Source organism: Cebus imitator, unplaced genomic scaffold (genome assembly GCF_001604975.1).
Source record: "Cebus imitator isolate Cc_AM_T3 unplaced genomic scaffold, Cebus_imitator-1.0 Scaffold749, whole genome shotgun sequence".
NCBI classification, from domain to species: Eukaryota; Metazoa; Chordata; class Mammalia; order Primates; family Cebidae; genus Cebus; species Cebus imitator.
In genome coordinates this window covers 898,641-925,828 of record NW_016108064.1, presented here as the reverse complement: position 1 = coordinate 925,828, position 27,188 = coordinate 898,641, and the positions used below count along the sequence as shown (strand labels likewise).

General features: G+C 37.4%; 1 protein-coding gene across 4 annotated transcripts in view; it reads left to right on the top strand.

The window, feature by feature from the left end:
• AMPH (amphiphysin) overlaps positions 1-27,188 on the top strand; it is a 245,485-nt gene that overhangs the window by 127,462 nt on the left and 90,835 nt on the right. For all 4 annotated transcript variants that reach the window (XM_017519465.2, XM_017519464.2, XM_037735196.1 and 1 more), the window contains exons 4-7: positions 6,836-6,930; positions 10,264-10,359; positions 20,325-20,432; positions 21,919-22,004. In XM_017519465.2, the coding sequence (XP_017374954.1) occupies positions 6,836-6,930; positions 10,264-10,359; positions 20,325-20,432; positions 21,919-22,004 (385 nt within the window). The remainder of the gene's footprint in view (positions 1-6,835; positions 6,931-10,263; positions 10,360-20,324; positions 20,433-21,918; positions 22,005-27,188) is intronic.

Here is a 27,188-nt window from a genome sequence, read left to right as displayed (position 1 = left end):
TGAGTTCTGTTTCCCAAGTCTATACAATTTGGTCTGTGCTGCCTCTTTTATGTGGAGCCTGCTGCTTATAAAGACTGGCATAATTTTTTTCCTTAATGTGATCTAGAAGAATTTCCTGAGAGTGAGGATTGAGCTCCAGAGAAAAGCTGTATAGAGCATCAAATAACCCTCTCTGGCAGACTGTGCCTGAACTCCAGTGCTAGCGGTCACAGCTCCGAATGAAGGAGAAAGGAATTTGATCAGCTTTTCCCCATCTTGGGTTTGTTAACATCAGCTGATTCACTGATGTTAACAAGCAGATCTGTTTAAAATTACTTTGTCCACAGCTGATTGGAATGAATTCCTAAACAGGCCACGGCTGAGTTTCTCAGAGCCCTTAATATGCTAAAGTCAACTCCAGAAGTCCTGTGGGGCAGGCAGGAATTACGAGTTATTTGACTATAGGACCCTTCTGTCTTCTCAAAGCTTTGTGAAGAATGAATAGTGTTCCTGGGAACATATTTTGGATTTTGGGACCAAACTTGAAAACAAGGTATATGTTTGTGTTAATCCATTCTCACACTGCTTGTAGTCATACCCCAGCCTGGGTAATTTATAAAGAAAAGGAGGATTAATGGACTCAGTTCCACATGGCTGGAGAGGCCTCACAATCACGGCAAAAGGTAAAGGAGAAGCAAAGGCATGTCTTGCATGGTGGCCGGCAAGAAAGCCTATGCAGGGGAACTGCCCTTTATCAAACCATCGGATCTCATGAGACTTATTCACTATCATGAGAACAGCCGGGAGAAACCTGCCCCCATGATCAGTTCCCTCCCACAACACATGGGGATTATTACAATTCGAGATGGGATTTGGATAAGGACACAGAGCCAAACCATGTCAATGCCTTAAGTAGATAATAATTTACATTTTCAAAGGCTTTCATGGGCAATTTTTCTTGTTTTCACAAGGAGAGCTCTGGCTAACTAATCCTGCTGTAATGCTGGTAGCATTCGGGCAGCATGAGAGAGAGTGATGCCTGGCCCTGGAGAGTCGTGGGTCCTGGGGCAATTGTGGGAAAATCATTGAGTTTCTTAGTTGCTTTGAGTTCCTCTTCTATTAAGTGCTCCAGTTCTCTCAGGAGCTCCCAAAAGCCCCCAAACTGGGATTCTGTGAAGTTGGGTTAAGTGAATTCTAGTTGGTTTATTATGACTGATCTCTGGGTAGCTTCTCTTCTGTGGGTCTCTTTGATTTCTGCTGATGCTTATGTTTTGTGGGGCAGATCTTATGTTTGCATTTATTTTAGCAGCAAACACCTCTGGAACTCCATTTGTGTGCTGGACACTGTTCTAGCAGAGGGAGATGCAGAGATGAATAAAACAAGGAGCTCATAGCAGAGATGGGGAGACAGTTAAATAAAAAAGCCAGATAGGTATAGTAATATGTATTAGATGATTTTGCTCAGTGCCATCACAACAGAGGACAGAGTCCCACCTTAGGAGGGGCAAGAGACTGGGGCAGGAATGGTTCTTCCAAGGAACTTACACTTGAATGGACCCAAGAAATGTGGTCATATGTGGCCATTAAGTGATTATGTTTGCTATAGAGAGGGAGATTTTAGAGGGACATTGCAGGTTGAAGAAACAACTGGACCAGGAGGTAGAAGGAAGCATAGGTTCTTCAGGTAATAGAGCAGTGAGATACAAGAGGAAAACTGAGCTGGATGAAACATGGAAAGATAAGCAGCATTTGTATTAAGAAGTACTCTATGTATCATATCACATGGGGATTTTATTCTCTCAATAGAGAAGAGAGTCATTGTTAGTGTTATTGTAGGCAAGGGAAAAAGTCCCACGGTCAGATTAGCATTTTAGAAAAATAGTTATTGTGATTGTGTAGAATTCAGGCTAGAAGAAGTGAAATTGAATGGAGATTTAGCAGAAGTCTAGTCCAGTAGCTCAATTGCCGAGACCAGCTTGGTCATAGAAACCCCAACCCAGGTGGCACTGAAGGAATTAAGAAACAAACAGAAAGATAGAACAGCAAAGTGGGACTTCAGAGAGCTACCAGCCTTCCGAACTGAGATCCTTAATTAGACTCTGACTCAGATATTTATTCTCTCTGAACAGGTGATTATTATCAACAGGCAGGTGTTCTGTGTTTTATCATAGAACCAAGATAAGCTGGTGTCTGCTTACCACGGGTCAAAGACAACTCAAAAAGCGTTCTCCATGAGGGAGCCACAGGGGCAGGGTCACACATCCCGTGCTTAAAGAACTAGTTTAACTGGTGTATGGTATACATATACTGTTTACTACTTTAGAATGCCCCAAGCAGTTTTCCACCTGGGGGGCTGGCTCAGTTTTCCTCGCTGTCATTCTCAGTAAATAATATAATTCATCACACATGCTAGGACTTTTTCCCAGCATTCAATAATATTAGCTAACATTTAAGCACTTATGTGCCAGGCAGTGAAATCGGCATTTTGCATGCCTCAGTTTATGTCATTTTCCCTACAAACTTGTGGCAGGTATGTTCATTGGTATTTTACACTTTGGAAAACTGAGGTTATTGATGATTAATAATTTGCCTAAAATCACATGGATCACATGTAATGGAAATAATTGCAAATAATAGTCTTAATTATTTTGTTATGTTGCCTCCAAAAACATTTTGTATTGTGATGGCTGACATTTGGGCATTTGCTTGTGCCAGCTACTTTGCTAAATTGTGTTAGGTGGATTATGTTATCTAATCTAAATCATATGTGATGAGTACCTAATCCAGGGAAGGGCAGTGGGCAGGAAATGAAGGGGTTAGATTTGAGATTCAGGCAGAATTGGTGTGTCGTGGTGACTCAGCTTTGGGAGGATAAATCTGGGATGACTTCTAGTTTTCAAACTGGGGTAACTCGGTGGCATTCGTGACAACTGGGAAAAGGAGTAGAAGGAGGTTTGGACAGGAAAATTAAAAGTTTGTTTTTGACATGTGAAGTTTGAGGTATTAGTAAGACATCCAGGTGGAGATGTCCAGTAGGAATTTAGAATTGGGAGGCACGCAGGTCCTGTAGAGGCCAGACACAGGGATGATGAACATGCCAGATCTTTCTCTAAATGGAACATGGAGCAGGTGGTGTCATTAATAATTCTTCAGGCCAGGTGCAGTGGTTCATGCCTGTAATCCCAGCACTTTGGAAGTCCAAGGTGGGCAGATCACCTGAAGTCAGGAGTTTGAAACTGAGGCAGGCGGATCACCTGAGGTCAAGAGTTTGAAACCAGCCTGGTCAACATGGTGGAAACCGTTTCTACCAAGAATACAAAAAATTAGCCAGGCCTGGTGATGTGCGCCTGTAATCCCAGCTACTTGGGAGGCTGAGGCAAGAGAATCCCTTGAACCTGGGAGGCAGAGGTTGCAGTGACGGTGTCATCTCAGCTCACACTTAGCTTGGGGAACAAGAGTGAAACTTCATCTCAAAAAAACGAAATAGTTCTTCATTTATGTGTCTTATGTGGGGGTATGACTAGAGGGTAAGGGTGACTGCTCGAGCTGCCTTGCCAACTGCCTATTTTATTCTGTCTCTTGTTCCCATCCTTGCTTTTCTTGAGAATCTAAGGAAAAGATTCTCGCTCTTGCTTTCCTTTGAGGCAGCTGCTGTCTTTTTACACAACTCTCTTTTAAGCAGTGGGACAAAGCTACTAGATACTTGAAGTATTTTCGATGTCCTTTTAATGGTTTATCACTGCTTCTGGTTATTGTCATAATTTATTTTAACTGATGTTATTTTTAACTAAAACACATACCCTCAGGCTACGTAAGCAAGGAGTACTTATAAAGTAGTGCAATCTAAGCAATGAGTCTTAAAGGATAAAAATAGAAGCTTACATATTTGGCTGCAAATGAGAATAGACGTTATATGAAGTGTCTTGGAGAAGGTCCAAAATTTTGAAGAGAGGGAAGTGGTTCCCATCAAATAGTAAAATAATAATAATTCTTCTACATATGATGCTGGGCAGTTGTCTTATAGTTTTAGAAATCACTAATCTTTTCAGAAAATTTTGGATATTGTACGTTATTCAATGTCAGAGGTAGCCTACGTTTAGCATCTATTCTGCTTTAATGTTACCAAATTAATCTGAAGGAAACTTGTAGTTTAGCTTTTTTTTCCCTTATCACACTCAGAGTAATCTCTAAATCCCTAAAAGCTCTGCCAGTCTGGAGCCCAGCTCCAGATTTAGAGCCTGTCACCTGTGTATCCATCAAAGCGCATCTTATGGAGTAGATGTTCCGAAAATAATTTCCATGTCAAAATGGTTTCTGTCCAAATGATTCATCACTACTTATCCACCCTGTAATTAGTAGTTAGTTTTGCCTTCTAATAGACATATTTACTGCAACATTGTGCTTTTAGTCTCGATGATTAAAGCCTTATATAATTTTATTTAAGCATTCATGACTTTATTTTTCTTCACAAAGGTTGTTTGTCCTACAGTGCTGTCATTTCTTTTTCTCCTCTTAAGACATTGTTAAAAACCTATCTACACAGCTATGTAAAATTTCCATCAGAATTAAGACAAAGATTTAAAGAAAATGCCAGTAGTCTTTTGGCATCTGGATTATAGAAGGGGGTTCACTAGTGATTAATGCTTGGTATGAATTTGAGGGATATATTTCTTGATATAGATTTGCTTGTACTTGGGTGGAGGTGAATTTGGACACTTGGGATAATGTAGCTTCCACCTCAGTGTTAACCACATCGTGAGAGAACACATTCCCCCTTGCTTGGATTCAGAGTGCTAGCGGTCGGATTCAGGTTTTGTCTTCTATTTGCTGCCTCTTCAACTGGATGACTGTGTTTCATCAGAGTCCCTAGAGTCTTGAGTCATACTGTTTATTTCCCACCCTAGACTCTGCTAGGGCTTCATCTGATGGTGACCAAGTTGCTTCAGCTGGTGTGGGCAGAACACCTCATTGTCAAAGCTTCCTTGAATATGCCCAATGATGCTCTGAAGGGAGGGAGATGTTCTTTGTCTAAAGAGAACACAAGCACTATGAAAATACCAAGTTACAAATGGACTTTTATACATACTCTTCAGGGATATACTTCTCTCATTTCTTTAAGGATATATTTCTGTCATTTCAAACATCTTTTATTTCGTTCTTTTCTCTCACAGTTGAACCCAGAATTAACGACTTCCAATCCAGCAAGAATGTTGAGTTTTTAGTTTAACAAATGATTTTCATCTTAGGATTCACTGACCTTAAGTTTACAGGATGTGCTTTTTTATTTCTTATGACAGTGCTCTGATTTTCCTCTCCTTTCCCTGTTCCCAGCCCCCTTTTATCCCCCCTAGTGACAAAGGCAAAGACATCAATGTGGCCAGGTCCCACCTTCTGGCTGTCAGGGAGTGTCTGCTGCCAGAGGCATGTCTCCAAGTCCCAGTTCTTCGTGGCCCCTTATTCTGCTCTCAGCCATGAGCTGTCTTGGTGGCTTTTCAGGACATACACTAACCTTTGTGCAGGGGGTCCTTGGGGGAGACTAAAAAGGACTGGGTAATACTTTATGGCACCCATGTTGGGCTCAGAAGCATGTATCTTTCCCGATATTAATAACCATAGTTTTGTAACATATCAAATGTATCCCTAATGAAAATTCAGACCCAAAGGCTTGTGAACCTAAGGTTTCTAAGAGTTTTGATTTAAAACTGCATTCATAGTTTTTAATGCTATAGCAGATCTTCAGATAACATTGTTTCATTCAGCATCATTTTGTTACAATATTGATGAAAAAAAAAGATCTCAGCCAGGGCCGCTGTCCATGTGGAATTTATATATTGGGTTTTCTCTTGGTACATAGACTTTCTCCCACATCCCAAAGATGTACAAGTGAGGTTCACTGGCATGGCAATGAGTGTGGGTGTGTGAGTGCACCCTGCAATTGTATGCGTTTTGTCCAGGGCTAGTGCCCATCTTGTGGTCTGAGCCTCTGGGAGAGGATCTGGTCACCCATGACCCTAAACTGGAGTAAGTAAATAATTATCTTGTTTTTATTAATCTTTCTTAAATGTATGTACTGCTCACATTTATTTCAATGTTCAATATTAGAAGTGTTTTGACCTTCAGTTCGAAGTTTTGTGATGTGTCTGTGATGAAAAATATGTCCTGGGAAATTAACTCTTGTTTATATGAATTAGCCTTGGGTAAAATTGGTTTCATTATTCATCATATCAATTTAAGTCATACTTTGCGAGAACCTATGACATTAGATAAGGACTTACTATACTGGAAGATGACAAACTTTTTTTCTTTGTTCTTTGTAAAAATTTTAGGCCACTTAAAACTTAACCATTTAACCACTTTAAACATGTTTACCATTTTAGGGCACTTAACCACTTTCAACGGTTATGCCCTGTAATCCTGTCAATTTTTACTTCTAGCTCCTTCTAAAAATGCTTTATTTCTTGTGTTTAAATTCATTAGGACTAATTTTAGTTTTAGAACTCTACAGTTTTATAGAACAGTGTTCTTAGCATCCAATACCTCTTGGCAAATGATAGCATACATAATAGGACACATTATGATCATTGTAATTTTCAGAGTAAGATACTTGTTGATTTTTCCCAAGAACCCATATCTATCATTGTCGTGTGAATAATAGAAAATGTGCAATGTGATAAATCTTAGAGACCCTCTAGGGAAGATACAATAGCAAATACAAGCAGCACTTGTGCCTTTAAAATTTTTCCTTAAATGTTTAGCAAGTACTCAATATTTTACTCTCACTTAAAAAAGTGGAGGAAGGGAGAAGAGACTCTTCAACAATTTCTGTGTAACAGGAGTTGTTTCTCTCCAACACTAGGCATGCAAGAGGCCTCCATGAAGCTCACGGAGTCGCTGCATGAAGTCTATGAGCCAGATTGGTATGGGCGGGAAGATGTGAAAATGGTTGGCGAGGTAAGAGCTGGGGTGGCTTCCATGAGGCTCCCATGAGCCTTGCTCAGTCCACCTGTCCCCTAACCTGCTCTTCCCACTTCACAATCTTAATCATGAGGTGAGACAGTGAACCCAGAAGGCACTGTGCAGTTCTACTGCCAGATGATTCCAAAGTTAGAGTGAAAAGTGAAGATGGGTCAGGTGTGGTAGCTCACGCCTGTAATTCCAGCGCTTTGGTAGCCTGAGGTGGGCAGATCGTCTGTGTTCAGGAGTTCAAGACCAGCCTGGTCAACATGGTGAAACCTCGTCTCTACTAAAAATCAAAAAAATTAGCTGGGCATGGTGGTGCATGCGTGTAATCCCAGCTACTCAGGAGGCTGAGGCAGGAGAATCGCTTGAACCCGGGAGGCAGAGGTAGCACTGAGCCAAGATCTGTTGAGCTGTTGCATTCCAGCCTGGGTAACAGAGCAAGACCTCATTTCAAAGAAGAAGAAAAGTGAAGATGGTCATAAAACCACTTGGGTAGATCGCTGTTTAAAAGTCCTTTTTGCAAAATTACAATATCATCTTTCTGTCCTCACTACAAGTCTTAACAGCCCATTTCTAGCAGATCTGGATCACAGTGTGATTTGTGTCCTAACTTCACCCCTTCATCACAGTCCCCTATTGATTATCCTTCCCCAAATGGAGGGACAGGAGTTCAGAAGAGCATCCTTTCCACTTTAGCATCAGCTAGTCCAGTCAGAGATCTTCACATCCTGGAGACAAGCACAAAGTCAGACTGTAAAAAGGAATTCGGCTTCAGGAAGCCTTTGGCCCTAGGCATGTCTTAACACCTGAGATCAGGCTCCTGGCTGGGGGCTGTCTGGCTGATGGGAAGTGAGTAAGCAGGTTTTGCTTTGTGGAAAGCAGAATGGACCAGAGACTGAGTAGCTCTGTGTGACGTTGGACCAGTTCTTTAAACTTCTTGGGCTGGTAGTTTTCTCATCTACAAAATGAGAAAATAATTGTACCTACTGATAAGACATTGATTGCCTTTTAGTACACGTCCTTTACCTACTCAGTGTTTGGTACGTGTTATGATTACTGATGTGAGACAACTGTCAGTCACAGATTCTCTCACATCCAAGTTCTTTGTTAAAACAAAGAGCAATTGTTTATCATGTCCTCTACTCCAGGTGAGTTATTGCAGCTCTTGAGGCACAGATGACCTAAACTCGATGTAGCAGCCAGAGCTCAGGGGAAGCTCTAATAGGTGATGCACTGAATGTCTGTGCAGCCTTGGAAAACATGCGGTTAACAATGGAGTCCTAGGCTGCTCAGTGGCAATTCTGACATCCTGACATTGAGCTTTGTAATCTTCTTATAACTGAGATAATAACAGAGATTTATTTGTGAGGAAGATGTTTGTTGGCTCTTTTAGATCTTTCAAAAACTTTCAGGATGCAGATTTGGCTAAAGCAGATTGCACACATTACTTTTAGATACAATTATTAAGTAATTGCATCTTCTCACATTTCTTCAATAAAAACACAGTATTCCAACATCATGTTGCTAAATACTTTGTCAGTTTCTAAGTAGTAATATAACTAAAAATTGATGGCCAAAAAATTTTAAGGGAATAATAGAAACTTGTGTTAATAACTTTTCAGAACACCACATTACATTCTATGTATGGCAGAGACCACTATTGGCATTGATTTTTTAAGGAAATGGCTGTTCTCCTACCTTGGCTCTTGCAGCTGCCAGGATTTTTGATATCCTTGGTTGCAGACACAAGCATAGGCGCTTGTGATGATGAAAAAACTGAACACTGCATGTTCAGAGGGTCTACTCACATCAGCAGTTGAGCTTTTTTAAACAGTGGATTTAAATGTTTTGGTTTACATAAAATTCTTGAATTGAGATTTGTAACAATTAGGATTACTTTTCAAAGTGTGACAAAGAAACAAAATCAAATTTAGGAAGAGGTGCGTGCATGCGTGTGTGCGTGCGTGCGTGTGTGTGTGTGTGTGTTAACAAGATATAAACAAGATAAAAACTTATTTCTCACATAGAGGAATTTAAAGGTCAGCAGCCCAGACATTGCATATTGACCCTACAGTATTAGGGGGCCATGTTTGCCATTTTTAGCCTGCCTTCAATGTCAAGGTGGCTCTCTGATCACTGGCCGTCAGCTCTTATTTCTGTATGCCAGTTAGCAAGAAGGGTGAAGTTTGGAAGACAGCCCACTCCCTCTTTTTCAGGACACTTCCTGAAAGCACATCCCATTATCTACAACACAGCCACATGACCACACCTTGTTGCAAAGGAGTCTGAGAAGTAGAGTTTTTTATGTTAGGTGGCCAAGAGTCTAGCTAAAGTGGGAGGTTCAGTTAGCAGGAAGGAAGAAAGGGTAGAGATTGGGTGACAAACAGCAGACTCTGTCAAGAGACCCAAAATGTGCTAGTGAGAGAAATGTGAAGATGACATTCTTGAGTACCTGCTATTTGCCTGAAATTCTGTGAAGCATTTTACATTGTCAACTCATTTAATTGGGGATATTGAAATTCAGGGAGGTCTAGCTCCCCAAAGTCACACAGCTGGGATAAAAAGTCCTTCTCTGGTGAGGGAGCCTGGTATGATAGTCATATCATGGGCCTTGAGTTCAAGGAGACAGACCTGAGTTGAAACCTGTGCCTGTCATTTATCAACTACATAACCTTGGCCAGGTTATATGACATCCTCTGGGCTTCATTGTCCTGTTCCGTATAGGGGAAATAACAAAGTCTGTTCTTATAAAGCAATTGTGAGTATGCCTTAACATAGTGATAGCAGTAATATTATTTGTAATAATAATAATACCTAATATTCATTGTGTTTTTATCATAATTGATACTCCATACATGGTAATACCCTTCCCAATATGACTGTAACTTTTCTGTTTTCCCCGATGGAGGCAACATATCAGAAATGATTTGTTTGTTTAGTGCAAGGTGGTTTCTGATTTCATGGAGTGCTTCAGAAGCAAATTGTCTTAGTGGGATTATTCTCAGTCTCTTGGCCCCAAAGTCCGTCTATAGGGATAGGGGGATCTTTTGAAGTTTCTGCATTCTTTAGTATTTTAGAATCAGAAATACAATTTTAATGAGCTGAGCTCTTAGCTAGCCTGGTTTGTTAACTAGAACCAGTGGCCAAATTGCCTTAAAATTGTACTGCATTGTTAAATGATCCTCATTTTTTCCCTAGCATCTCATATGTGAAAAAGTATTACTTGTCTAATTTTATATTTGCAGATTTTTTTCAGAAGTTTGGTGAAAGGTATCCAATTAAAATAATTCAGCAGTGGTCTCTTTATTTCTTTTTTTCTTTTAGAAATGTGATGTGCTGTGGGAAGATTTTCATCAAAAACTTGTAGACGGGTCCTTGCTAACACTGGATACCTACCTGGGCCAATTTCCTGACATAAAGGTATTTTACTCTGTGTCTATAAAGGGAAGAATTGAGTGGCCTCATGTAGTTATTGAAACACGGGCAAGGAAAGAATTATTAAAAGTCCTCAAACTGACATCAAAGATAGTTGGTAACTTTTCATTTATTTAAGCATGGAATTTTTATATTGTTCCTATTAGAAAAGAAATGTCATTACAGAAATCACATTTCCTTTTTAGTGAACTGCTGCAGCTTTTATTTTTCCACAGAATTCTTTTTAAACCTATGGCTATAAAATCATAAACCAGAGCTGCCAAAAATTCCAATCTTTTTTATAATGAAAACTTTTTGTTATATAGCATTTGAAAAGGATTTCCATTAGAATAACCAGTGGTCACAAGGAAGGGGGCAATATCATTGTAAATATGAGAGCAAAACCTGATCTTTCCTTTTAATGTATGCATTTATCACTAAAACTTTGAACTTAGTACTGCTTTTGCTGTATCATATAGTTATGGTATGCTTGTTTTTGTTTTCATTTGCACTGAGATACTTTTTAATATCCCTTTTGATATCTTCTTTGACCCACTGGTTGTTCAAAATTGTGTTGTTTAATTTCCACACATTTGTGAGTTTTTCAGTTTTCTTTCTGCTGTTGATTTCTAGTTTTATTTTATTGTGGTTGGAAAAGATACTTGGTACAATTTCAGTCTTCTTAAATTTGTCAAGACTCGTTTTGTGAAGAATCTTCCATGTGCAACCTAAGAAGTGTGTGTTCTGCTCTTGTTGGATTGAATATCCTGTATGTCTGTTAGGTACATCTGGTCTGTAGTGTTGTTCAGGTCTACTGTTCCTTTGTTGTTGTTCTGTCTATAATTGAAATTGTAATTGAAATTGTGGTTCTATCTGTAATTGAAAGTGGGGTATTAAGGTTTTATGTTATTATCATATTGCTATCTATTTCTTCAGTTTGTCAATGTTTGTTTTACATATATAGGTGCTTTATATTTATAATTGCTATATCTTCCTGAAGGATAGATCCTTTTATCATTACATGTCCTTCTGCTTCTCTTGTGAAAATTTTGGAATTAAGGTTTATTTTTTCTGATAAGGACAGCCATCCCTAATCTTTTCTGGTTACCATTTGCATGGAATGTCTTTTTCCTTCTCTTTACTTTCAGGCTATGTGTGTCCTGTAATCTAAAGTGAGTCTCTTGTAGACAACAAATAGTTGGATCTTTTTTTAATTTAAATTCATTTAGCCACTCTATGTCTTTTGATTGGGAGTTTCATCAACTTACATTTAAAATAATTATTAATTAAAAAGAATTTACTGTTATTTTATTTATTGTTTTCTGTTTGTCTTATAGTTCATTTGTTCTTCTTTTCCTCTCTTGCTAATTTCTTTTGTATTTTGTTGTTTCTTTGTATTCGTATGCTTTGATTTTTTTTCTCTTACTTTTGTGTAACTTCCATATGTATTTTTGTGGTTATGATACAATTTTGATAAAATATTTTATAATTATAACAGCCTATTTTAAGCTAAAAACTAAATTAACATCAATCACCTATAAAAACTCTACACTTTTATTTTCACCACATATAAACTTTGTGTTGTCAAAATTTGCATATATTTATATTGTATTTCCATAAATATATATTTTTAGTTATCTTTATGCTTATAGTATAGTTATGCTTATAGTATTTTTGTCTTTTGACTTTTACACTAGAATTAAAAGTGATTTACCCACCACTGTTAAGGTAATACAATATTCTGTATTTGTCTATATATTTACATTTATCAACAAATCTTATCGTTTCTTATGCTATTGTTCACTGTTTAGTGTCCTTTCATTTCATGTTAAATAAATCTGTTTAGCATTTTTTGTAAGGTGCACCTAATGGTGGTGACCTTCAGCTTTGGTTTGTCTAGCAGTATCTTTATCTTTTCTTTAAGAATATAAGAAACAAGTACCCACAGTTTTGTATCTTTTTTTCTGTCAGCACTTTATATATGCCATCTGACTCCCTTCTGGCCTGCTTCTGCTAAAAATCCACTAATAGGATTACAGAGATTCCCTTGTATGTGAGCAAGTCACTTTTCTCTTGGTACTTTGAAATTTAATATTTGTCTGATTATAATGTGTCTCTGTGTAAACTTCTTTGTTGTTGAGTCGGAGTCTCACTCTCACCCAGGCTGGAGTGCAGTGGCATGATTTTGGCTTCCTTCAGCCTCCGCCTCCCAGGTTAAAGTGACTCTTCTGCCTCAGCCTCCCAAGTAGCTGGGACTACAGGCATGTGCCACCACGCCCAGTTGATTTTGTATTTTTAGCAGAGACAGGGTTTCACCATGTTGACCAGGCTGGTATCAAACTCTTGACCTTGTGATCCGCCCACCTCAGCCTCCCAAAATGCTGGGCTTACAGGTGTGAGCCACTGCGTCTGGCCCTCTGTGTTGGCTTTGAGGGGTTTATTTTATTTGGAGTTTTTGGGCTTTCTGAATTTGAATGAACATTTTTTTTCCCAGACTTGGGAAGTTTTCAGCCATTATTTCTTTCAATACCTTTATGATTATTTCTGTTTTCTCCTTCTGGGACTCCCATAATGCATAAATTGGTCCATGTAATGGTGTCCCATAAATCCCTTAAGTTTTATTCTATATTTTTCATTGTTTTTCTTTGTGTTCCTCTGACATTCTTAATGACCTATCTAAGTTTATTGATCCTTTTTTCTGCTTGATCTAATCTTCTCTTGAACCCCTCCAGTGAATTTTTTAGTTCAATTATTGTATTTTTCAGTTCTATCATTTCTGTTTGATACTTTCTTTATCATTTTGTTTAATTTCTCACTTTGTGTATACATTATTCTGATCTGAGTGACGGTTACTTTGAATTCTCTGTCAGGCACATCATATATCTCCATTTTATTAGGGTTAATGCTTGTAGATTTATTTTGTTTCTTTGTTTGAAACATATTTCCCTGTTTTTTAATTTACCTTGGTTCTCTGTGTTGATATGTTCACATTAGACAAAACAATAACCTCTTTTAGTCTTTGTGGACTAGCTCCACATAGGAGAAGACCTTCACCAATCATCCCAGTCATGGGTTTTGGAAGCCTCTAAAACTTTTGACTATCCTGACTGCTATCTTTGTTCTTAGCAACCCCTAGGCATCTAGAGGATGCTGGGTCATTTCAGTGCTCCGAGACAAGCAAGACTCATTTTCTGTGGAAGCCATTTTCTTGGGAAGCACCCAAAAGTTGTATCATTGGATACTTGTTTAATTATTTCCCTGAATAGAGAGAAGTAGTGACCTGAGTACTTTTTATTTTATTTTATTTTATTTTATTTTTGCCTCAGTTGAGGGGAGGGTCTGTGGCAACTAGTTGTATGGTAGGTCATACTACCTGGAAGTTTGTTTTTATTTGTTTGTTTCCTCCTGCTTGCTCCACACTGAGGCACGGAGAGGAGCTGTGCAAAGTGCCTGCATGCGTGTTCAAACCTCTGTTTATTCTCTGTATACCCCAAGGTCTAATGTGTGCTAGACCTGTCAGCTATCCAAGACAGGTAAGATAGAAGACACTCCCTTGGTTAGAAGCCAGAAACGTTGGTTTGTTAGATGTGCAGTCCTACTTCTTCACTATTCACTCAGAAGCAGGAAGCTGGAGGTTCCATCTTGATTATATGGCACTGTGCTAGGGATAGCAAGAAGGTATCTCCCCTTTTCCTGCTTCTTTCAATGTAGCTGTAGTTGCCCTTGCCAAGGGTTCAGGAGCCATTCAACTAGTTTTTGCATTTCTCACACACAAAAAATTCATTCATGTGTTGGTGTTAAATCTGTGTGTCTGTGGGGAAGGAGAGTTCAGAGCCTCCTATTCTTCCCCCTTGCTACCATCACCTTTATTGCATGGTAATTTAATCTCCTTAAAAGCAATACTTAATAAATCAGAAGAGGTTAAGGAAAAATTATGTCCCCTTACCTGAAAATTCTAAAGCAGCTTACAGCTTGTCCAAATTATTCATATGATATGTATGCATAGTATGACTTAGCTAACCAAATAAAGGCTGTGACTGACTAGAGAGGCAAACATCTGAAAGTTTTTTTTGAGTTTCAGGAACAAAAGCTTAGTATCATTAATAAAATGGGAAGATCTTAGTTATTGTACTGTACTTAGAAATTGGGCACACTGTCCAAGAGCATGTAATTTCAGAATACAAGCACATACAGAATTACGTTTATTGAAACACAGAAAGATTAAAATAAAATTATGACAGATTATATTGGCTGGTCTTTTACACAGTTTATTCCATGTCAGAAAGATAAAGGACTCAGTATAACTTTTCCTTAAGCATTTCCTTTTTGGAAGTCCATGGATGAGATCACGTAAAAAGATGATCCTGCAGTTTCTGAACCATCTAGAGATTTGGAAACAATATCATCTAGATCCCTTGTTGGATGCCCTGAGGGTAAGGTAAATATATGTTAAGGTTTTATATGTATCATGGAAAGAGGCTGAATCTCTCTTTCCCTGAAGCCACATTTAGGAAACTGGAGCATACCACAGAGGCTATCAACCAAGATAGGTAATTGTGAAGCCATATAACACAACAAACAGTTCAGGAAATAGCAATGCTATTAACTTGGAAAGGAGATAATTTGGAATTGGAGAGTGAGCAGATGACTGCATTTGATATTTGAAAGTTGTTTTTCTGTGAATATGAACTTAAGCTATTTTCTGTGTGCCTTTACTCAGTGAATGGAAGTTAGAAGTAGGTATAGACTCCATCACTTTATAAAAATAGTGTTGAGTGATTATGTAATGACTAAGTTATTGATGGAAAGGAAGATTATGATTAAAAATACTCAGTGTAGAATTTTTAAAGCATGGAACACAATTGACTCTTGACTCCCATTGAAATCAACAGGCCATGTGCAGTTAAAAACCTCAGGCAAATTTCCAAATATTTACTTGAGTCCATCAGTAAGGGCTGTGAAATACCATTCATGAGGGGATGATGTTTAGCTTTTCCAGCTGTGATTGGCAGGATACCCTGTGTTATAGTTTCTGTTATGCATCATTGACATCTGAAATCAATGTTATAATAAGAGCCTGCTTGTCACCAACCCAGGCAGGCTTACAGCTGTGAGCAGTTATTGTAAAATATAGTTTGGATTCTATCTTGGCTGCCATGCATGAGCAACTAAGCATGTATTTACTACAATGTACCAAAATGAATTCCAAATTGAGATTATTACAGAATTTTTAAAAATGTATAATAAATTATTTTTTAACTGTAGAGGTTCAGTGCACAATGAGAAGCCTCAAGAATTTCTTTTTTCAAGAAATGTTAGTTAAATTTGTAATGTAATTTAAATTTCCTATTGGATGATTAAACAAGAATTATATAATTTTCTATAAAAAAGCTAATTGTCAACCTTACCCTTATTTAGGAAATTTGAGTTTTTCCCTTCAAGTTTCCCAATTATCAGATAGGTAAGGAAATAAGATTGATTTGTCTTTTTTAACCCCAAAATGTATGCATCAGAATGAGTGTTATTCTTCAAAATAGTCACTTCTGCTATGGTAAGCTATCATTTATAATTGACTTAAAAATTACATAAGAAAATGAGCAAGCCAGATGCAGTGGCTCATGCCTGTAATCCCAGGACTTTTGGAGGCCACGGCAGGTCGATCACCTGAGATCAGGAGTTTGAGACCAACCTGGCCAACGTGGCAAAACCTTGTCTCTACTAATAATGCAAACAAAAAATTAGCTGGGCATGGTGGTGCATGCCTGTAATCCCAGCTACTCTGGAGGCTGAGGCAGGAAATTGCTTGAACCCAGGAGGCAGAGGTTGAAGTGAGCCAAGACTGTGCCATTGCACTCTAGCCTGGGTGACAAGAATGTGAAACTCCCTCCCCCTCAAAAAAGAAAAGAAACAAAGAAAATTAGTCAAATTATTTACTTCATTTCCTATTTTTGAACAAAACTAAGATTACCCAGTTACCCAGTACATTCTCCCACTTTATTCTAAGCCTTAAAATATATTGAATTATAGCTGCTTTCAAAAATCAAATTCATCTTCAGAGAATCAAGATTTTCCACTTGGAAGATTTATTAAAGGAATGTCCCAGGCTAGAAGGCAAGTCCCTAAGGAAGAGCTTTTTATAAGAGTTTGCATGTAGTTACACAGGCCACTGCTTCAAGCAATACGCCTTTTTTGAAGGTAACAGATTTTTGCCAAAAATAATGAGTCTTGTCACTTTATAGGCACATAGAGTTCACTATATCTAATTGAAGGTTTTCACTCTACTCTGCCTGGGCTAACTCGTTGGATACTTTGAGTGACTAGGTGTGTGTCTCCATGCTTTCTGCCCATATACTAGTTGGAAGTGGTCAGTGCAGGGAAAATGAAAGCAATTAGAAATAGCCAAAGAGTTTAACTATCCCAACCCAACTCTCACCAGTCCTGATGGGCATGCAGAAGAATAGCATAGAGTGACAGTTTGTAGTTGACTCATAAAGTCTGTCAGAGAAACAGCAAGAGCTGTTTGGAAGGAGCACTAACCAAGACTCAGAAGCAGGGATGGAATTGGGTGAGGCCAGCAAAGAACCCATGGTACAAATTAGGAGGCAGCTGCTAACCCTGCACTCACATGACCCTGAGAGTAAGAGGCCTTCTTAAATTTTGTGCCCTATCTCACATGCCTCACCCTACTCCTGGCGCTGGTCACTGGGGCTAATTTCTAATTCAGTTCACTTTTGCCACAGACTTGCTGAGCAATTTGGGAGAAGTTAGCGGCAATCTCATCCAGCTCCACATTTCCTAAAAGTAAAATGGAGATAATCCCTGAAGCATTCATTCTGTAGGTTGCTAGAAGGATCCACTGGATGTGACAATGCCTTGTAAGCCATAGTCATTTATATTATTATTTTGTTTCTTCTTCTTTCTACCATATAAAATTTCGCAGTTTTTAAAGCATCTCCTCCTGGATTAGTTCTTATTATTCAAATAGCTGGGCATAACTGGAACTATAGGGAAGATTTTTTTTAAAAAGTGTAGATACCTAGGCCTTGCCTCAGACTACTTAAATCAGAATCTCTTAGTGTGGGTCTCAGGAATCAGTATATTTTATACTATTTCCTTATTAATTATACTTATTTTTACATTTTCTGATTTATTTGATGTATAATTTATTTGATATATAGTAATTGTTTATATTTATGGGGCACATAGATACTTCTTTATTAACTTATTTCTTAGTTGCTGCCTTACAATGTATAATATACATCTTTAACGTATTAGGCCTAACTTGAAATAATGTGTACTACTTTATGTATTATTTAAGAACCATACAGCAATATACTTTCAGTTCCTACCTCCTTTTGCACCATAACATAAAAATGTAATTTTTCTTTTACATATGTTATAAACCCAACAATACATTAGTTGTGGTTTTTTCCTCGGAATGATCTGTTACCTTCCCAAGCAATTAAAAGTAGGAAAACAAAATCTTGTATATTTTACATTGATTTTTATCATTTCTGGTACTCATTTTTCTGTGTAGCTCCATTTCATATTAAAATTCTTATGCTGTCAGTGAATTCCCTCAGCCTTTATTTGTCTGAAAAAAACACTTTATTTCACCTTCACCTTTGTAAGATATTTTCACTGGGTGTGGAATTCTGAGTTGGCAGATTTCTTTTAATTTTTATTTTTCAGTACTGTAAATATGTCATCCAATGTGTTCTGGCTCGTGTGGTTTCTGAAGATTAGCATCCTGTAATTCTTACCTTTTTACTTTTTCTTTTATTCTTGATGTTAAGTAGTCTATCATGTTTTTAGATGTATATTGTTTAATATTTTTCCTTTTTGGGATTCTCTGAGTTTCTTGCATCTAAACTTTGATGTCTTCATTATTTAAAAATATTTTCAGCCATTATCTCTTGAAATCTTGCTTCTTATTTTCTCATTTCCTTTGAGACTTCAATTACAGTGTGTTAGACCATTTTACATTGCATTGTAGGTCTTAGATACTCAATTATCTGTGTTTTTTTTTTTTCTACAATTCTTTTCTCTTGTGTTTTAATGGGAATAATTTATTGTGACCTATCTTCAAGTGCACTATTTATTTCCTCAGCTTTTTTGAGTTTAGTGATGGGTCCACTGAATCAGTTTATCTCTAAGATCATCTTAAAATTTCTAGTGTTTCCATATGATTCCTATTTTTCCATTAAAGTTTCTATATCTCTGCTGAAATTCACCATCTGGTTATGTATATTGTTGACTTTTTCAAACTAGATACTTTAACATATTAGTCATAGTTATTTTGAAATTTCTATTTGTTACTTCCAACATTTGGGTCATGTCCAAGTCTGTCTTTGTTGTTTGCTTTATCTTTTCTCATGGGTTTGTGTATTTTGTTTTTTTGTGTGTGTGTATTTTTTTTTTGGTTTATTTTGTTTTTGTGTATTTTGTAATTTTTGATTGAATGCCAGACATCATGTATAGGATAGTGAGGACTGAAATAATATTTATGTCTGGAAATTGGCCAGGCTTTTTTTCGGGCCATTAATGTGAGAGTTAGAATCCATTAATCAGAACCTGAGCTGAACTGGGGCTTTATTGTTGCTATTTGTTACTTCATTGCATCACAGCTTTCAAATGCCTCCAGAATTGGACTGCTAATGCCTTGTACTTATGTTTTAACATCTGTACAATTTTCAGATTCTTAGGCTGAAGCCTTGTTTTGGGGCCCTTAGGTGTTGGAGGGTTTTTCTCAGTGTTGCTGCTGCTTATTAGATTTTAGTTGTTTTTGTATGCCTGTGTTGCTGAAGGGATCTCTCTCCTTGCATTGTCCTCTTCCAGTGGTAGGCCACTATTGCTTGTTTTTTAGTGTTAGGCTTGTAGTGGAGTTAGGGCTGTTTTTGCTATTGTTATTGTTTTGTTTTTAAATCCTTTCCTGGCCCTGTATTAGGCAAAGTCAGCCTCATGTCTGTGGTTGATCTTGAGTAAGAGTTTCCATCCCTGTCCAAGTTTGAACAGTCCATTACTTGTTATAGGAGTCAGGTCTTCAGCATAGGAAGCTTTTATGCCGCTTGAGACTTTATCTTTTACCCTTTTGCCTACAATAATTATTTTTGCCTAAAATCTAAAGGTCAGAAGGCTCTCTGTCTCTCTACCAGAGCCACATTGGTTTTACTGCTCCTTCAGAAGCTGTAGATCTTTGTTTGTCACCTGTGGGCAAGCTCCTCCTCTGGCAGCGTAAAGCTTTTTTGTTGTTGTTGTTGTGGTTGTTAAGAGAAAATGTTCCATGGAAATGAGAGGGGCTTTATGCCTATCCCCTGGCAGCCATATATCACCTCATTCTCATCTGCACTGCAAGGGAATGTCTTGTTCCCAGACTTTCTCATGGCTTCCAGTGTTGACCCATGGGAAAAGGCTTGCCCATTAGCACAATCACCTCTGTGTCTTTGGCTACCAGCTATTCCAAATGACACATTAGTCCAAGTGATTATAATGAACAAAGGATTGAGAAGCACTTATAGAAGAGAATTCTTAGGGGTAAATGTGTTTTTATAGAATTGCTGTTGGTGTGTTATTAGAATTATAAAACTGAATGTAACATTGTTTTCCACTATCTTCGGAATAGAACATTTAAAGATTTAGAGTAGAGAATAATGAGGAGTGTAGTTTTTCCTTCTCTCCCTAATTCTGGAATTTTTCTGGTCTTTGACTGCAAACTCTGCCCTCAACTCCTCTTGACTAATCTAATTAGTATCAAAAGGGAAGATATTTATCTGATGGCTTCCACACAAAGGATTGGAGGCTGTCCTCTGATGTTCAGGGATCACTTAGCTACTGAAATTCCAGCTCACCTTGAGCATCTCCAGTCAAGATCCTCAGCAGCTCTGGGCAAGGAAAGCATTTTGGCATCTGGATGTCAAAGGGAGACTCTATGGCCATGCTTCTTTTTTAGTGCATGCATTTCCTGTTGACAGAATCGCATCGCCAAGCGTAGCAGGAAGCTTGTGGACTACGACAGTGCCCGCCACCATCTGGAAGCTCTGCAGAGCTCCAAGAGGAAGGATGAGAGTCGAATCTCTAAGGTAGGGATTGACTCCATGGTGAATACCACTCACCATATTTTATGATCTGTTGCTCTTTGCTTTTTAAAATTGTTTCCTCTGCAAAAGGAGATTGGAATCTGAACAGAAATTAAACTGAAACATAGTGCTTTTTATTATTTCTAATTAAAATAATGTGTTTCATGATATTGTACAGTTCATATGGTGACACTGACTCATACATTTTCATCAGAATGAACTTTGACCTACAATGTTGCAGAATCAAAGAAAGTAGTGTGTTTCCACTTCCTTAGGTGGTTGTGGTCCACCCTCAGTGCTGAAATGCAGATGCAGATGGGACACCAAGTTGAAATTCTCAGAGGTGACTGTTGATTGTCTGAGAGTACAGATGTATATATTTGCATAAAAGTAATTTTTTGTTAGAAAACTTATTTTTAGTAGCTTTCACCATGCATGTCAGCAAGTTACAGATGTTGACTAACTGAAGTCACTTCCTAACTACGCCCTCTTCTTCTGATCTTGCCTTTTCCTCTGTGCCTACCCACAGCTTCCTGAATGGTCTTCTGCATCTAGCTATGTTTCTTGACTGCTTAAATCTTTTAATGGTTTCTATTGCCTCTGCAAAAAATACTAAATTTGTTAGTACAGCACAGAAGACCCTCACAATCTGGCTGTAACTCACCTGTTTCATTTGGCTGTAACTCACCTGTTACACAATTTGGCTGTAACCCACCTCATCCATCCTGATCAACTTTCAAGTCTCTTTTCCCTTCCTCACCTTCTTCTATAAACATAGCATAAGCCAGAGCTACATATCAGTTTCTGAGCAGGTCACAATAACAAATGCCCTTCATGAGAGGCCTCCTAGATACCAGGCACCCTCCCTGTTCAACACTTCATCTACATTAACTTTCCTTAAAACTCCAAACTGTGAGGTACACAGAGGTAAAGCAGTCTGACAGGTTTACATGGTAAGCTAGAATTCCATTTCAAGGCATTTCACCTTGATGCATTGTAATGTATTTCCTACCCTCTCTTTTAGCAAACATTTTCTAAGTCTTTAGGATTCAGTTAAAATATTACCTTCTCTCTTCTCTGCACCACCTTCCATATAGCATGCTCTGTAACACATTGTAAGTCCCCTTTGTAAATGCATCCTGTAATATAATTATTTAGACTTTGCAATAGACTGGAAATTTCCCAGGCATGCGTTCATGTTCAGAATCCATAGCAGAGCTGTCTACATGGCAGGCAGCTAACATATTTTTGTAGAATAAATGAATCAGCCAAAAGCTGCAAGAGCAACCATTGTAATCAATCCAGTTTCCAGTTTTAGGGAGTCCTAGTGTTTCTTGTTTGAAAAACAAGGGTACAATTTTAACCAAATACTCTCCTTCTCAAAATGTTTTCAAGATGCCATAAACTATTCTCATTTTATATTAAATGGTGCTGTTGTGTATAAAAATGGTCTTTCTTAGTGTAAACACATGTCATGTTTCATTTCTAGGCAGAAGAGGAATTTCAGAAAGCACAGAAAGTGTTTGAAGAGTTTAATGTTGACTTACAAGAAGAGTTACCATCATTATGGTCAAGGTAAAAATGCTTCTTTACAGATTGCACATGTTGCTTTTAGAAATTCAAGATCAGTGAACATCCCTTATCTTGTCTTTATTATCTGTGACACTTCAACACTGTCCAATGGAAGTGTTCTTTATCTGTACTTTATAGTATGGTACCTACTTGTTGCCTGTGGCTATTGATCACTTGGAATATGGCCAGGATGAAAAGGGAAGAACTAAATTTTAAACTTAATTTGTTTTGTTTTAATTTCTTTATATTTAAATAACCACATGTGACTAGCAGCTGCCATATAGGATGGCACAATTTTAGATCTTAATCTATTTCTCAAGTGGAGACCTAAATCTCAGTTAGAGACATTAGGAGGACTGCCCTTCATCTTGAAACTTACAATAATATCCTTTCAGCTCTTGCAGAAACTTCCTTTATTCCAACAGCTCATCTAGTCATCTGGCTTAAATGATAAGCCTCTACTTTCAGCCCTGACTTTTAAATCTGAACTCAGTTCCTTTTTTAGGCACTAGACATTCTTCTTGTTTATATGTAATTCTGCATTTCTCATGGAATTAAGTGTATTTTTAAATAGTTGTTCTATTTTTCCTACTCAGTGGTAGAACAAAGAAGTTGTTGGATGAAGTAGGACCTTATGAGTCTCAATCTCTATCAGCATCCTCATGCTCTCACCCCAAATTAACCAGAATTGTACTTAAAATAATATGACATTATTTTAAATCAGGTCCTCTATTTCTAACTTCCAACTAGATGGATTTGCCTTTAAAGCCTTCCTATATACAAATTCTAGAGCTTCTATTTACCCACCAAAATTGTAAATGTTTGGAGGATCTATGCTAGAGTTTGCCCATTTTTGTGTCCATCTCTAGTGTTTTTAATTTTTGCCAATAAAAGGCACTCAGTGTTTCTCTCTGAACTACTGAAATATCTGGATGAAATGTTGGCTACTTTTTAACCTCAATGTCCAGCCATCACCCAAAGTCTAACATGCAAAATTATGTCATTGCTTATCTCAATTTACTCATTTTCTCTACGTCTGCTTTTCTCTTTTTTTGGTGCCACTATTTCTGGACTCCCAAGGCTCAAATCTTTGAAATTGTTACCTACAGGAAACCAGAGCCATCAAATTAAACAATCCATCACTTTTTGGTGTGGGCTTCTGGATTGCTCCATCCTTCTCTGGTCCCACTACCGCCACCCTAAACCTCATCATCCTGTTGTGGATTATGATGGTCGTCTTGCCCTTACATTTCTTTGACCTCTTCCTGAACACCTTTTCTTTCAGAAGCTCCACATTGATATCTCTGTGGCCTGCTTAGAACCTCACTGTTTGTGCCTAAAGAAGACCTCTTTTCTCTCCCAGAGAGGATTAAAATAGCCTTAATATATATAACTTTTAGGGATAGAGATAAAACAAACATCTATTTATGATTTGAATTTATTTAGTTATTAACATTTATTTAAAACCACAAATTATATGATGCTATGGGTTTTTAAAAGAAATGCAGATACTACTTTCTTTTTTGCTCTCACATTTCATGGAATACTTTTATCTAAAATCTTTACATATATATTTAGCATCAGTGTTTTTGTCTTCACTTGAGATACTCATCACCTCAACCAGTGGTTCTCCAGAGCTTATGATCATCTTCAACAGATATTTAGTCCCAAATATAAGTTGTCATTTACATACAATTAAGAAAGTTATTCTTTTTATTTCCCTTGTAAAGGAATTTTTTTATGATCTCTAATGTAATTGCTTAATTACTTTTTAAATTGATCTTCAAAAAGGCTTGGGTACTACAGTGTTCAAGGCTTTCAATTATGAAATAATACCCCTGGGAAACTGCCAGTTGCCAATTATGAAACTTTGGGGAAATTGCCAGAATTGCCAAGAGACACATTTATTATTTGCCTTAATATTTATTGTGTATATAACTTTTTTCTAGTGAGTTCTACTAAGCATCTAAAACTAGCATTGATGTTATTTCAGGCTTTTGTGCCCTTCCTACATTGTATTTTGTTATTCAAAATAAAGCAATTGTTAGAATATCTTGTAACATGAAAGACTTTGTAGGGACTTAAAAACAGGGAATATTTGAGGGATAATTTTGGAAAGAAACCTTTCCCCTTTTCTAGTCATACACAGTATAAGTGTTTCAGTGCTTTTGAAATCAATCTAATGTCTCATTCTGGCACTTAGGAAATAACATCAGTCAAAACTAGTTTTTCAATCCAGATCCCGCCTTTTCATTAAAACCTGACTTATGGCTTCCTTTCTATGTAGCATGTTTCTTGAAATCCAGATTACTCAACCATAATAATTGTGTGCATCGTGTGTGCTATACATGAAAGATCATTTTTTTGAGAATACTTTCTATTTGCTAGGTGTCATTTTACATACTTTAAATATATAACCTCTAATTATTACAATTACAGATCTCTCCATTTTACAGATGAGAAGCTAAAGATCATATTAATTAAATGCCTTGCCTAAGACTGTTAAGCTTGTAAACCCTCAAGGTAGCATTTAAAAACACTTGGGTGTTTTGTTTTGTTTTCATGTAAATCCTACTGCTTTTTTCTAGGGCCCCCTCTTTATTTAAAATGAGATTGTATGCAGTCATAATTTTTCAAGTTATTTCATGAATATATATATTTTTAAGAAGCCATATTACTCTGCCTTGAAATTGAAGTTAGTATTTTGTATCTTCTTTGCCTTCTATGATGCAATGCATAATACTGGGCATGCAGTAATAAACATATTACATATTAGTTATTAATACATGAAATCCTGCATCAAACTATTCATAATCACTCAGAATGTTGAGTGGACTATTCCATATATGCTTGTTAGGTTTGGGTAGACTATATGTTGTTCAAGTTTTTTATTTCCTTACTATCTTCTCCCTTGTTGAAAGGGAGATATTGAAGTTTCCTACCATTATTGGGCTTATTTCAGTCTTCATTTCTGTGAGCTTTTGCTTCATGTATGTTAGGGTTCTGTTAGGCGTGTGTGTGTGTGTGTGTGTGTATATATATATATATATATATATGTATGTATGTATGTTTATAATTGGTATATCTTCTTGATGGATTGACTATTTTATCTTTATAAACTGTCCTTCTTTGTCTCTAATAATTTTGTCTGTTTGTCTGATATTACGATAGCCATTCAAGCTCTCTTTTCATTATTCTTTGCATGGAATATTTTTTTTTCCATTTTTAAACTTTCTACCTTGAATCTAAAGTATGTCTCTTGTAAACAGTATTTAGTTGGATAATTTGTGTGTTCACACTTGTGTGTGTTTTCTCTATTCTGCCAGCCAGTGCCTTTTGATTGCTGTGCTCAGTCCATTTACCTTTATATAATTACCAATAATGTAGGCTTTCTGTCTACTGTTTTGCTAATTGCTTTGCTAAGTGCTTTACATCTTTTTTGTTTCTCTATTCCTCTATTACTGCCACGTGTAGAAAACTTTCAAAATTTTGCATTTAAACTGATCTTCAAAAATTAGTAGTTCATGAAGTAGAAATGAACTACTACTTAGAAGGGAATGCAGGTTCAATTTTTAAAAAGGAAATACTAGAATATGATTGCATCTTTTAAAGGAGCTTATAGATTATATAGATAAAGATGATAAACTGGTATCACAAAGAAAAAAGGACTCTAAAGAGAATTCTTGAGGTAAATCTTATACAATAAGTAAAGACAGCATTTAGTGAAAGGATAGTCAAGGCTGACATAGAGCATGAATAAAGGCCTGTGGATTGAAGCAGATATGTGAGTTCATGGAACTTTAATTAGTCTAATGTAGCTCAAGGTCAGAGTGATAGTGTCTGGGAAGGGCTTGTGGTGATGAAGCAGGAGAAAGAGAGCAGATAAATTTATCATTCATTCAGCAAATATTTACTGACCACCTACTGTGTGTGAAGAACTCTGTTATATGCTAAAGATGTTGTGCTGAAAGTTTTGTTTGCTTTATTGAAGGACAGGGTAAGGCAGTTACTTTTAGAAGAAATGAAAAATAAGATATCAGACAGTAAGTTCAATGCAGAATTATTTTTTTAGAAAAGAATAATTTAGTAGAGAGTGACATGAGATGGGGTAACTCAGACTGCTGTTTGAATGTTTAGGGAAGTCATCTCTCAAAGAGATAGATAATATATAAAGAAAAGGAAGTTTTGGGAAAATTGAGTCTGGCTGATATATGCTGAGTTGAAGAATCATTAGGAAATCCAAAACATATGTCTATTAAGCTAAGTCTAAAGCTTGAAGAGAGAGTTGGGAGTCATTACCATATGTGTGGTAATGATGCCATGGGAGTTGATGAGGTAGATGGTCAGATAGATGAAATGGCAAGATGAGGATCAAAGGTAGAACCTTTGAGAGTGCCATTATTTTATGGAAATTGCAAAAGAAGAGGGGACTGTGGAAGAGCCTTCAAAAAATTAATCAGAATTATAGAAGGAGCCATGACAGAGTGATATCTCAAAGGCAGGAATGGAGAGAGTTTTTAAAATGCCAGAACTGTTATTTACAATAGAGGCACCAAGCAGGTGAGGATTAAAGAGGCATCAGCGTTGGTAAACTTCCAGAAAAGTTTCAGTAGATGTTGGGATCAGAAGCTTGATTATGGGCATTGGAGACTCCATTGGAGATGAGGAAGCAGCAGCAGGCGATGGTGTCTGTTATTTTGAGGATTCTAACTATGATGGGCCTGAGGAATTGTGGCAGCAGGTATAGGGAAATTATAGGGCAAGGGAGGCTTTTTAGAAATAACTCTTGTCATTTTGAGAAGATGGCATAGCTGTGACAAAGGTGGAATAATTTAGGACCAAGGATATGTGGGGCAAACAGGGGGTCAGGACAAGGAGAAAGGGTGTTGATAGGACTGGTCAGAGAGTGTTGAGGGGCACACCAAAGGGCCCAAGTTTGATAAAATAGGATGCTCAACCTGAGCAAGGGTGTTGGCATGAAAGAAAAGGGCATTGATCTTACGGAAGTTTTAAAAAAGCAAGTGGAATGGCAATGAATGAATGAGGGAGCTCGTGGGCTAGGAAATGAGGTTAGTGGATGGGCCACTGGTCTGCCTCATCTCAGACGTGAAATAGTTGTGAGTCATGGCAAAATCCGAGATGTCAATGGCCAATGCAGAATGTGTATAAATAGGATGCCAGGGTCAC